The sequence below is a fragment of the Myxine glutinosa genome, chromosome 5 (genome assembly GCF_964187855.1).
Source record: "Myxine glutinosa chromosome 5, kmMyxGlut1.1, whole genome shotgun sequence".
Classification (NCBI taxonomy): domain Eukaryota; kingdom Metazoa; phylum Chordata; class Myxini; order Myxiniformes; family Myxinidae; genus Myxine; species Myxine glutinosa.
The window spans coordinates 179745506-179758640 of NC_136265.1; the positions used below are offsets into that span (position 1 = coordinate 179745506).

General features: G+C 43.0%; 1 protein-coding gene across 4 annotated transcripts in view; it reads right to left on the reverse strand.

The window, feature by feature from the left end:
- Positions 1 to 881: 881 nt before the first annotated feature.
- The window catches only part of LOC137413356 (sodium-dependent dopamine transporter), a 148687-nt gene continuing 136433 nt past the window's right edge, over positions 882 to 13135 (reverse strand). For 2 of the 4 annotated variants that reach the window (XM_078779178.1, XM_078779176.1), the window contains 5 exons: positions 12004 to 12104; positions 11738 to 11905; positions 11293 to 11364; positions 1341 to 1391; positions 882 to 1084 (listed from right to left, as the gene is read on the reverse strand). In XM_078779178.1, coding sequence (XP_078635304.1) covers positions 1368 to 1391; positions 11293 to 11364; positions 11738 to 11905; positions 12004 to 12104 — 365 coding nt within the window. In that variant the 3' untranslated portion in view covers positions 882 to 1084; positions 1341 to 1367. Of the gene's footprint in view, positions 1392 to 11292; positions 11365 to 11737; positions 11906 to 12003; positions 12105 to 13135 lie in introns of all 4 variants that reach the window. The other 2 variants (XM_078779177.1, XM_078779179.1) reach the window with 1 other exon arrangement.

Genomic DNA, 13135 nt, shown 5'->3' on the forward strand with positions numbered 1-13135 from the left:
GTTCATGGCATTCTGTGCTTTCAGTTTAAACAAAGGATTTCCACCTCACCTTGGTCATTGACTATCTATGGCAGGCCTTTGAAATCGAACCCAAGGTGACGTCATTATAATTGTCCTTGTTCACCATTCACACTAATGTTGCGACATTCTGACCCGCTCACTGTGCTAGGTATGGGAGTCAGGACAGGTATGGGAGTCAGGACAGGTATGGGAGTCAGGACAGGTATGGGAGTATGGGGGTATGCGCCGGAGCAGCGCGTCGCCACATCCACTTTCCGACGGTACTCCAGGGGCCTCCAAAAACACACTCCATTCTATATTTCGACTGTGGCAGTAAAGCAGGTGTGATGTAGTTAATGCAGTATTCATTTACATCCCATTTACATTCACCTGAGGCCCAGGAAAAACCCATGTATAACCTGTGCGATTCCCATGTCCAGCCTATGTGGGTCAGCCCACAAAAAGCCTACGCCCTGCCCACATGGGTTAGCCCAGTTGGTCCCTGGGTGGAGCCTATGGACAAATCCAGCTGGGGGCTACGTGGGGTGGGGGGCACACTTGGGACCCACAGGTTACCCACATAGGACTCATATGGGCCCCAGGTGGACATGCTGGCTGGGTATTAACCCACCTTTTATTGTGGGGTCAGCTGGGGGAAGCTAGGCCAGAAGCTCTTCATGAACTTCCTGGCCAAGCCAGACTTTCGATTCGTTAGGGCAGAAATGTATTCAGGCTACCAGCGATAACTCGCCGACCCCTTCCAAAGGACACAGTAGGCCATCCTGGCAGTCCTATTAAAACACATGGTGCCATTTACTAATAGTTACCATCGTTCCCACACCCGTGTTTCTACTGAACAGCAAAGCTTGATCCACACACGATTTGCTTCACAAAAATTTCAGTTTAATTAATCAAATCACGTGTTATGAATAATGAAGTGTTTATAAGTGTATACCAACAAAAACAGGTGCGAGCCCATAACGGATACAATGTCTCAGGCCCTGCAGCGTGTCAGGCCAAGGCCTCAACCCAGGGTCCGCAGTGGTGTATCGATCATCAATTGGGATCCGCTGTAGATCATTTCCTTCCAATGGCCGAGGATGAAAACGTGAGATTGGAAAAGCTAAGTATATACATCACATTATTGTTATTTAATGTTACAGCTCTCATTAGAAACCTTTAAAAGATTCCCTCCATGTGACACCAGCAATCAAAGATTGGACATGCAAGAGAACGCAAACACTCCATCGTTACGTGCAGACACCCGGGAAGGCCGCACACAGATAAGGCAAGGCCAGGTGGTCCCAAATCGCACCCAGGTCTTTCAGGTTCTAAAATACCTGGGCCAAGCTTTGATGAAGAGGGTTTCACAACGCCAGCCAGTGCTTCCTCTGTGAAATTAAATAGAGGAGAGAGAGACAAAAATAAATATAAAACAACCTACATGTTGCCTGCTTAATCAAATATAAAACAAGCTACATGTTGCCTGCTTAATCAAATATAAAACAAGCGTTACGCCTAGGTCCCCCGTCGGTGAAGTGATGTGAGTTGACAAAGTGGAAGACGCAGAAAACATGCTATGATATGATATTTCGCTCACAAGGTTCAGACATACATGGAGGCGGCCATCTTGGATTTTGACGTGGCGACCCAATTTTCAATAGCGTTCTTCCTTATGCCGAGATACACCCACACACCAGATTAGAAGTTGGTACTTCGCTTATTTTTCAAGATATTCACCTCACAAGGTTCAGACATACATGGCGGCGGCCATCTTGGATTTTGACGTGGCGACCCAATTTTAAACAGCCTTCTTCCTTGTGCCTAGATTCACCCACACACCAGATTATAAGTTGGTACTTCGCTTATTTTTCGAGATATTCATCTCACAAGGTTCAGACATACATGGCGGCGGCCATCTTGGATTTTGACGTGGCGACCCAATTTTCAATGGCGTTCTTGTGCCGAGATGCACCCAAACACCAGATCTGGTGTTTGCACCCGATCTGATGCACCCAATCAATCACCAGATTTTATAATCCGTATATAATCTATTAGAAGTTGGTACTTCGCTTATTTTTCGAGATATTTCGCTCACAAGGTTCGGACATATATATGGTGGCGGCCATCTTAGATTTTGACGTGGCGACCCAATTTTCAATGGCGTTCTTCCTTATGCCGAGATACACCCACACACCAAATTAGAAGTTGGTACTTCGCTTATTTTTCAAGATATTCATCTCACAAGGTTCAGACATACATGGCGGCGGCCATCTTGGAATTTGACGTGGCGACCCAATTTTCAATAGCGTTCTTCCTTATGCCTAGATACACCCACACACCAGATTATAAGTTGGTACTTCGCTTATTTTTCAAGATATTCATCTCACAAGGTTCAGACATACATGGCATCAGACATACATGGCGGCGGCCATCTTGGATTTTGACGTGGGTTGTACCCACACACCAAATTCGAATGCGGTCCTTCGCTTATGCACGCACGCCCGCACGCAAACACGCCCGCAAGCACACACGCACTCACGGACGGACGGACGGATGGACACACGGACGGAGGGGAAAACCATAGTCCCCCTTTCGCTCCGCTGTGCGACGGGGAACAACAAGCTACATGTTGCCTGCTTAATCAAATATAAAACAAGCTACCATCATTATTTAGTACTTAATTAAATCCATCGTTATTCATTAATTCAGTCCATTGTTATATATTGTTGCGGATTTGAGAATCCTGTGTTTTTTTATTCTTGTAAATATCTCCGTTTGGTGTGTAAAGGTCAAAGGTCGTCCTCCTAGTTAATCCATATACATACACGTAGACCACCATATACCCTTCTAAATAGTTATTTCCTTATTATGTGTATTAGTTTAAGGCTGTGTCTCCCATTAATTGACTGCATTGCACTGAATTGAAATAAGATAGATTCCCTTTCATTCCCTCAAAGCCTCTATTGCCAACTGCATTCGCCGCCATTGCCATGTGCTCTAACTCGGAGAAGAAGGTGGGAGGAGTCAACCAAGCGCCAGGAACAAGGCGTGGCTTTGCCAACGCCTCATCAAGGGGGCAGGATCGGTGAGCCCTCGCGACCAATCCAGGCCGAGGCGAGCTCACCGATGGGCGTTTCTAAAAGGCCGGCGGCTTGATCGCCACGCGCTTTATGAAAGGAAGTTGGGAGGGACTGCTTAGGGCTTAGGCAGATGACCGAGGAAGCCTCCACGAGCAGATAAAAAGCGCGTAAGAGTTCACCAAAAGCAGTCCACCGAGAGTGGAGTTGAGCCCAGTGGAGGAGGAGCGGCGGCATTGAAGGACAAACCGCAGCTTCGAGACCTCCGTAGTCCGCCCCCCCCCCCCCCTGTGACACACAGCTTCGACCCGCTGCTACGCGGGAACCGATTGCTGTGGGATCGGTGGCCGTCGAGGTCGAGCCCGACGTCCCGTGCGGGAGCAAGCTCCAACCTGAACCTTCTTCCCCTTCCAGCCATTCGTGCCATTCATCCCGATCATCATCCCCCCGTGTATAAGTAAGTCTGTATAAGCTAGAAATTGCACTGTGTCTTCTGGTCCTTCCATCTTTCTGTCTTTATTTTCGTGTCTTTCCTTCTCCTTGGTTACTTTTGATTGTGTACATAATAGTAGTAATAAATTCCTGTTTCTCCTTACTCTGCCTTCTTTTCTTCACATCTGTTCGTTTTAGAGGTTTCCATCATTGAACACCTGTGGCACGATTTGGCCAACGTTAAGAATCGGGTCAGTTACTTGCTAATGGTTCGTGTCGCGGCTGCTAATCTGCTCGGCAATTAACATCTTGTCCGCGGTCGCGAACGGGGTTGCTCACCTGCCTCCCTGGAGGGAGCTGCGCAACTTCAGGACTCACGTTGGTCAGTCATAAACAAGGGGATTAATCCCCCCTTCTTAGGGGGAAAAGGGCCGACGGAGAGATCCGTAACAATATTAATAAAGTCCATCGTTATTCAACAATTAATTAAATCCATCGTTATTCATTCATTCAGTCCATTGTTATTTATTAATAAAGTCCATCATTATTTAGTACTTAATTAAATCCATCGTTATTCATTAATTCAGTCCATTGTTATATATTAATAAAATCCATCATTATTTAGTATTTAATGAAATCCATCGTTATTCATTAATTCAGTCCATTGTTATATATTAATAAAATCCATCGTTATTCAACAATTAATTAAATCCATCATAATTCATTAATTCAGTCCATTGTTATATATTAATAAAGTCCATCATTATTTAGTACTTAATTAAATCCATCGTTATTCATTAATTCAGTCCATTGTTATATATTAATAAAATCCATCGTTATTCATTAATTCAGTCCATCGTTATTTATTAATAAAGTCCATCGTTATTTATTAATTAATTCAGTCCATCGTTATTTATTAATTAATTAAGTCCATCGTTATTCATTAATTCAGTCCATCGTTATTTATTCATAAAGTCCATCGTTATTTATTAATTAATTAAGTCCATCGTTATTCATTAATTCAGTCCATCGTTATTTATTAATAAAGCCCATCGTTATTTATCAATTAATTAAGTCCATCGTTATTCATTAATTCAGTCCATCGTTATTTATTAATAAAGCCCATCGTTATTTATTAATTAATTAAGTCCATCGTTATTCATTAATTAAGTCCATCGTTATTCATTAATTAAGTCCATCGTTATTCATTAATTAAGTCCATCGTTATTCATTAATTAATTAACTCCACCAGGCCAAACAATTTACCTTTTTATCCCACCGATAGGTCCAATCTGGATTCGGAACTGAACCAAAATCGAATCAATTGCTCTCATCACTTACCCAACTCATTCAACAAGTTTTATCATAAAACATCCACAACTTTTTTTAAATATTATGTTATTTATCGTTTTTTGGCCCCATCACTTATTGGTGAAAAATCAACTTAAAAATTAAATAATTCTCGTATCTGGATCCGTATTCGGATCTTCACCAAAATCGAATTGGTTAGTCTGTCCACCAAGTTTCGTCCGAATCCTTCCACAACTTTTTGAGATATCCTGTCCACAGACAAACAGACAAAGGTGAAAATATAATCTCCATCCACCTTCGGCGGCAGAGGTAAATATGTAAACCCTGTTCAAATTTCAAGTCAATCAGATGAAAAATGACGATTTTATGCAACCTTGACCTTTTAATCTAAAAACCTCCAAAACAATCAGCTTCCAGCTTTTGATTGGTCAACCAATTGAATGACACAATATGCAAATTATTTATAATGGATACATTGTCGATTTTATGTGATGCTCACCTTTGACCTTTTGACCAAAGTATTAATTTGTAAACTCCATATTCTCATAATAAAGCGTTTTTGAAAATTTGATGACAAAAGCTCAAAAAAACAAACACACACACACACACACACACACACACACACACACACACACACACACACACACACACACACACACACACACAGTGTGTGGGAGCAGCCTTGTCCTGATGGCAAAATTCCACCAGAAGCTAACTCCCCGCGTGGAGTGTTTGTGGGAGACGTGTGGAGCTCATGGTCACAGCGGCCTTTGTCTTGCATTGATAAATGTAAGCATCTTGCAAACATCTCGAAAAGGAGACATTTGCTTTATTATGATATGAACTGTCTGTATGTTCCATCTTGAATGTTAACGAAATAGTATACCATTTTAAATGAACGTGGGTTTAAATTATAATGTTGGCAAATTATTAATTGTATTGTGGTTAATAAAATGGTTTTAAAACTGAAGATACTCGTACGTATTTTCATACAAAGATCAAGATGCCCTTGGTGCCAGACTGTCTACGTTCCGTTATCGTGTGTGTGGTAAAACCTTTCATCTACTCCGACATGATCCAATGCCTTGGCCTTGATGATGATGTAATCTGCCGTGTGCTGGAATATAAAAGTGAGACTTACTGGAGTGTCCAGTGAGAGAGAATCCCAGCAAATGCCTTGATTGGCTAAATGTTGATCGGCAAAATGTAACTAACTGAATGTGTGAGGTCCTCTCTCCTGCTTGCATGAATTAACTTTGAAATCTGTAACATTTTAATGCAAATATTGATAACCTATTGAACTCTGTCATGCTTGGAACTTGATTGGTGAAGACTAATTTATTTTAATGATTGAACTCTGTAATACTTTGAACCTAAATGGAAGAGCGAGGTAAAATTCCCCCACAACCCCTATGACCCAAAGGACGCTGAAGATCCTTAAATATCTCGAAGACCCAAAATACCCAAAAGACCCTTCAAAAACCCCAAAAAGCCCGAGGACTCAAAAGACCCATTAGACCCGAAGACTCTGAAGAGCCCTCACCGATGAGGACATATAACAATGGGAACAGGAGGAGACTGGGGAAACGCCACTAGCAGGGCGGAGGGAGAAGGTAGACAGAGACGAGAACACACAAGGGATGCAGGTAACAATGAGGGGTAAGGGAGAATGCAAGGGTTGGACAAGATGGATACATAAGCAAAATTTTGAGAGGGACGGAGGTGGTTTAACAGGTATAGAAAAGATCATGGCTTTAGATGGTGGATGAACTGAGATGGTGTTGAACAGATGTCTTGAAGACCCGGAGGGAAGAATTGGATTGAAGAGAGTGTGGAAGTTGGTTCCACAGGCGGGAAAATATAAGAATAAATGAGTGGAGGTGAGCAGTGGTTCTGGATTTAAGCAGCTCCACTTGGAGGGGTTGCTGGTGGACCATGTGTATCCAGCAGGTATTTTAGGAAAGGAGGGGGGGAGGGTTGGGGGGAGAGCACAGAGAGGGCAGAGGGTGCAAGACCAGAAATGAGGCAGAATAAGACAGACCAGAAACCTGTCGGCGATAGGCGAATCGATAGGCCCATAGACGCAGCTTCTTCGCGAGACATTCCAATAATCTTGAAAGCCTTGGTTTCCATGGCGTCAAACTGAACAATATATGAGGCAGAGGAGCCAGCTCAGAGGGGAGAGCAGTACTCCATCAAGCTGCGGACGAAAGCCTTGTAGGTGCATAGGAGCTCAGGAGTGCTAAGGAAGGACTTCGCATGATGGAGGATGCCCAGTTGGAGACAGGCTTTGGAGGTCTTCAACGATCTTATCCATATTCCTGCTCATGATATTCTGGATCCTGTGATGAGATTGTTGCTTTAAAACAACTTGCATTCATTCTCCTGCTGGAAGGCAAATCCTAATGAAGGCAACCGAGGATCATTCCACAAAGCCTGCAACAGAAAGCAAAATCTGTACAATCTCAAGATTGAACTTTCAAACTTGTCTCCTTCCTCTAAAACCTGGTGGTGACTTGTCAAGTCGCACTTTGGTGTTTGCTCCCCTCCATCCCTTCCCTCGCTTCAAATGAACCCCAGCCGACTCCGCTCTTGAGAAGGCCGATTGCCTCAATTGCCCAAGTTCTATCTTTGCTTCAAAATATTGTGTCCTTAACCCCTCTCTCGGTACCCATCCTCCCCAGTCATACATAACTGCTCCTGAATTCTGCCTTTTGCACCTGAGAAGGTGGAAAATTTTCAGGTAACCCTCGACTCTGACCCTGCAACTGGACCGGATGGCACCAGCTTACACATCAGTGTCCTAGAAACCTGCTCTGCTGCTCATGCACTTCATCTATCTGCCCTTTTCACCCTATCATTTATGCTAGGTCATCTACTATCGGCTTGGAAATCCACCAACATCACAAATTTGCATAAAAAGGTGCAAAGACGGATCCCCTCAACTACGGACCTATCGGCTTGCTTCCATTCATAAGCAAGGTCATGGAACCCATCATCACAGTTGATAGAATATCATTCATTTTCTCCAACATCCTCATCTCAGATCACCAATTCAGATTCAGACCAGATCAATCTACCTTGGACAAGCTGCTTCCACTCACCCAACAATGGATGGAGGCCCTCAATATCATAAATGAGATCAGGGCCGTCTCTCTGGACATTTCTCGTGCTTTTGATACATTCTGGCATCCTGCTTTACTCTTCAAACTCTCTGCCTATGGAATCCAAGTGCAATTCCACTCTTGGATTACTGATCCTTTCTCTGCTCTCCTAGCAAACATTTCGCTCTTAACCTAATGGTTTCTTCTCCTCTCCTTGTCAAGGGTGGAGTACCCAAAAACAGTGTTCTAGGCCCCATCCTATTCCTAACCTTCAAATCTTCATCAATGATCTCACTGACTCTCTGGAAAGTCCTCTTATTGTCTTTGCTGATGACTCTACTATCTGCCATGTCATCCCTTATCCTTCTGACAGACAGGTAGCAGCCTCTTCCCTCTCCTCAGAGCTTGACAAAATCACAAAGTGGTCAAACACCTGGAATGTCTTTCAATCCTGATAAATGCAACACTGCTCCTGAATTCTCTCGCTCGCTCAACAAATGTCTCGAAGAGGTTCAGTCACTCAAACTCTTATAGCCCAGGAGCATTAGCCAAAAATGAAGGGGAAGCCTAGAAGAAATTAGTAGAAAGCTGATGTTTTGCACAGAGCTCCAGAATGTCATGTGGATACCCACAGTACAAAGTCCCACGAGTCCCACCTTGTGGCATTTTCAAAATTCAAGATGTCCGCCGGTTAGACGGAAAAACACCGATATCTCATGTACTTCCGATCAATCCATAGAACATCTTTGACGTCATCTGGTTTCAAGCTGGAATCACTCCCACCTACTTCGGCAGCTACCAAATTCCACAGCTACAGAGCATACCATGCTGTTCAGCAGTGGCAGGGGAACGAACTGCTGCCAACTGAGTGGGGGTGGCAGTACAGAGAGGGACTACTTGTTCCAATCGAGACTGATAGGCCTGTCGCCCCTGAGAAAGTGCTGAAAATGATATCTTGTGGATGCAAGGCGGGGTGTGGAAAACGATGCACTTGCTACAAGTCTGGTCTGGAGTGTACCCTCTTGTGTACTGTTTGTAATGGCCATAATTGCAAAAACTCTCGGGACATTGATTTAGAGGGTGATAACAGTGTTTAAGTCAGGAATAAGAAAAGTGACATTCAGTTAACACGGTACTGCCCAAAACACTAGAATCAGGTTTGGATGACTGGGATCAAAGAGTTGGTCTGCTTTTGTGTCGTATTGTAATTAAATGTCAAATCCCCATGTGTTGTTTACCTCTTGCAGGCCTTGTGGTCACAATGTGAAACATTTTGCATTAAATAAAATAATAGCAAATTAAACTTATCATGATTTTGATGTTTTTTTGCATTACAGCAGTGGCAATTTTGTCAGCCATCTTGGATTATATCTACATATCATTATCTGAGGTCACTGAAATATATTCTATTAAAATCCTCGTGTGCTAAAACATATATTTAGCCACGAAAAGTACACTTTTATGAGGTTCTAGGCTGAAGTTATCCATATTTATGTATTTTCCATCCAACCGGCGGCCATCTTGAATTTTGAAAATGCCACAAGGTGGGACTCGTGGGACTTTATATTGTGGGCATCCACATGGTATTCTGAAGCTCTGTGCAAAAAAATCAGCTTTCTACTAATTTCTTCTAGGTCCTAACCTAATGCTCCTGGGCTATTAGGTCTCATTCTCAGCCATGATCTTTTTGGGCAAGCCACATTTCAAATTTAGCCTGTAAAACCGGATGCCGACTCCTCTCCGGCCTAGCTCCCCCAGCTCTGTCTGTGCTCTGTCCCCCATCTGCGGAGCACGTACTTCCTGGACAGAATTGAATCCAAAGTAATCCGACTTATCAACTCTCCCAAACTGACCTCAAAACTCGACCTACTCAAATTACGTCTCAAGGTTGGCTCTCTTTCTCTTTTCTACAGATATTACTTCGGTTTCTGCTCCTAATAACTTGCTGCTTGTGTACCTCCGCCATTAGAGAGACCTCGGAATACTCGACAAGCCGCTAAATCACGTGATTATTGGGTGGCCATTGGCAACTCAAGGGTGGGTAGTTATGATGTTTGTTTCTTCCCCACCACTTCCAAACTCTGGAATTCTTTACCTTCCCATGTTTTTCCAAACACTTACGATCTTCCCCTTTTCAAAAAGCAGATTTTTTTTTTACTTCCTCAAAAACTCTTAGACTATTCTCTCTTTCTTCACTTTTCTATCAATGCAGCTCTTTTATTTAGGCCTGAACTCTATGAGGACTATATAGTCTGTGATTGGAGCCTTCAACATTAAAAAAACTAGAACGGGCACTCGGTAGAGCGCATACCTTCACCGCAGCTACTGTTCTGTACTTGGCATGGGAGTGTAGGGAACAGAACAGTGAACAGTTTGGTGCTGATTTCATGCAAATCGGATAAGAATTGACCGAGTTATGACAAAAAACGCACATTTTGCAAGGTCGTGACCCCCCTGACCTTTGACCCCCAACCGCTAACAAGGGTAATGTCTTCACTGGGTCATGTCGTATATCACAAGATCGGGCATTGAATTCTGAACATTTTGGCATTAGTTGCATGCCAATTGGATAAAAATTGACCGCGCTATGGTAAAAATACGATTTTGACCTTTTCGTGACCTTGACCTTGACCTTTGACCCGATTGCTCCCAAAATCTAATCAAATGTGTCCCGTATAATAACCAATCATCCCACCAAATTTCATGCAATTCGGTTGAATACTTTTTGAGTTATGCGAATAACATACACACACACACACACACAGACATACAAATAAATACACAGCGATCAAAACATAACCTTCCGCTTTTGCGAAGGTAAAAAGACATTAAAGGTACAATACATTGATTTTACACACCACTACTCCCACAGTCTTGGGACGAGCACCATCAAATTTTCTGTGCACCTTTTGGGATCTCTGCACACGTCTTTAAAGTGGGTGCAGGGGTTTTCATAGAATTTCTTAAAATATTTTGATTAAAATAATAAAATAAAGATTAAATTAAAAAAAAAAAATTTTGTGCTCCCACCCATGCGTTGCACAGGTACCTCGCTAGAAAAGTATAATCAGTGATTAACTACTGTACTAGTACCCCTGTATGGTATAAAGTATAATCAGTGATTAACTACTGCTGTACTAGTACCGTAGTCGGGTCAACAAGAATGACCTCTTCATTACAAGCATGGATTTGTCGCCCTTCTCAAACAATCCGATGAAAGTCCCATGGAGTCGACACGAGATTAGTGTCCAATGGTGACCTTAATACTGACCTTCTAACTCGATTATATTAGATTAGATTAGAGTATTAAACAGAAAAGTACCTCTCTGGACCTTTTCACTTTAACTTTGCTTCTCAGCACTTACCGTGAACTGTCGGACTTGGTCTTTCTCTACAAGATGGCGTTCGCTCTCCGGTGTCAAGGCATAGGCCAGCCGCTGGGTAAGGCAAGAAATGGTGATTGTTCAGACGAATGTCATCATCCGTTTTTTAACAATTAGATTGCACAAGTTGAACAACAAAAAACGAGCAGCTTTCACAAAATAAAAAGGTAAGGAATATGAGGAAGAGGCACAGAGATCTAGATAATTGCTCCAGGTCCCCCTGTAAACACAGGCCCTCCCAGTATGACACGACCTGCAAAGTTGAAAGATTATTAAATCCACTTGGTTTGATGTGGAAAAAGCCTGAATGATTGTCATTATTATTGTTTATCATTATGACTGCACGAGAATGGAACAAGGCCTCTCAACATGAGAGTTCAAAGAAACTTCCAATGTTCTACAAATGACCGAAATCTTTAGGTGATACCTGTTTTGGTGAACCAGGTGTAGTGGCTAGGTAATAAAAGGCATAACCGGGAACCACTGCCATGGTGGAGGCCGCCAAGGTCCACCCAAGTGCATTTGCCCAGGTCGGGTACACGTAATCGTCATGTCTGAGCGGAGAAAACTTCACAATGCTGATGACCAGCACAAACTTTGGGGGTAGGGGAGGCAAGATGAAATAGTTGGATTGTGCACCAGGAAGAACTTTCTAAATTTATGAGTGAATGGATAGAAGCTCACGTGTTGTACCAGGAGAAAGCAGGGACTCGCAAACTTCCAGCAGATGCGCCAGTACAACGCAGGCCGACCTCCAGTCAGACGCATGATGTCGTCGCTGAAACGGTCAACTCCTGGTGGTGAACACGACAAGAGACACTTACTCAACAGTGTGTGTCATGTGACTCCACCATGCTTCTCATGTGATCCTTTTCCCTTCACCAAATCGTGGCACACGTGACACGGTCATATCACAGATTCAAACTTCTCACAAAGTCATTCCAATTGACGAGGCCGAAATCGTTGGGATAAAACGGTCATCGGTTTCAGGACATTTGCCACCAAACATGGCTTCCGGTCATTACCCGAACCACTGCGGAAAACGACGTTCCTGATTTATACCGCCAGGTTTCTTAATATACCTGTCGAGGTCGAGCAGCCACATAAAGGTGTTCTGTGGCCAAATTGCAAATCCGTTTTCAATCCCTGGAAGCAAAATATCTCATTTCGAAGTCTACAGTCAGTTGTCTCATCAGAATATGATTCCTCATTCCCTGCTCGGGGTTTGTGATGTGCATGACCTGTAGGAGGTGGCACAGGTATGATGGGCCAAATGACTTTCATTACCACTAATACCTTGTGAGTGGTCCAACGAATTACCCAAATGTACCCAAATGTAATGAATTTACCCAAATGAAAGCACAATGTACCCAAATGTAAGTTGTACTACGTAAAGGAAGGTTATTTTATGAAGTAAAACGTTACGGTGTGCTTCTTGACGTCCAAGAAAACGAATGTGAACAAAATTTTACAAATTTTACTGGCCCGATCGGTGGCAGACATTTTCGGCCAGGGGGACATAACTCGGTATACATCTGCAGGATTAATGAATCCATGCTGAAGCGACCAAGGTGGCGGTAAGTTTATCCACATATGTTGATCCTAGACATTAATGAAGTATAAATATTTGATCAAAGTTACACCCTACTTTCTTATTTTTTGTATCAGAATTGATTCAAACCCTAACCCTAACCCTAACAATTGACCCTAACCCTAACCCTAACAACTAACCCGAACAACAACTATAATCTGGTGCATAAAAAAATGCACATTGCCCTATGGGCCATACACATTGCCCTATGGGCCTGGTTGTGCACACCATAAC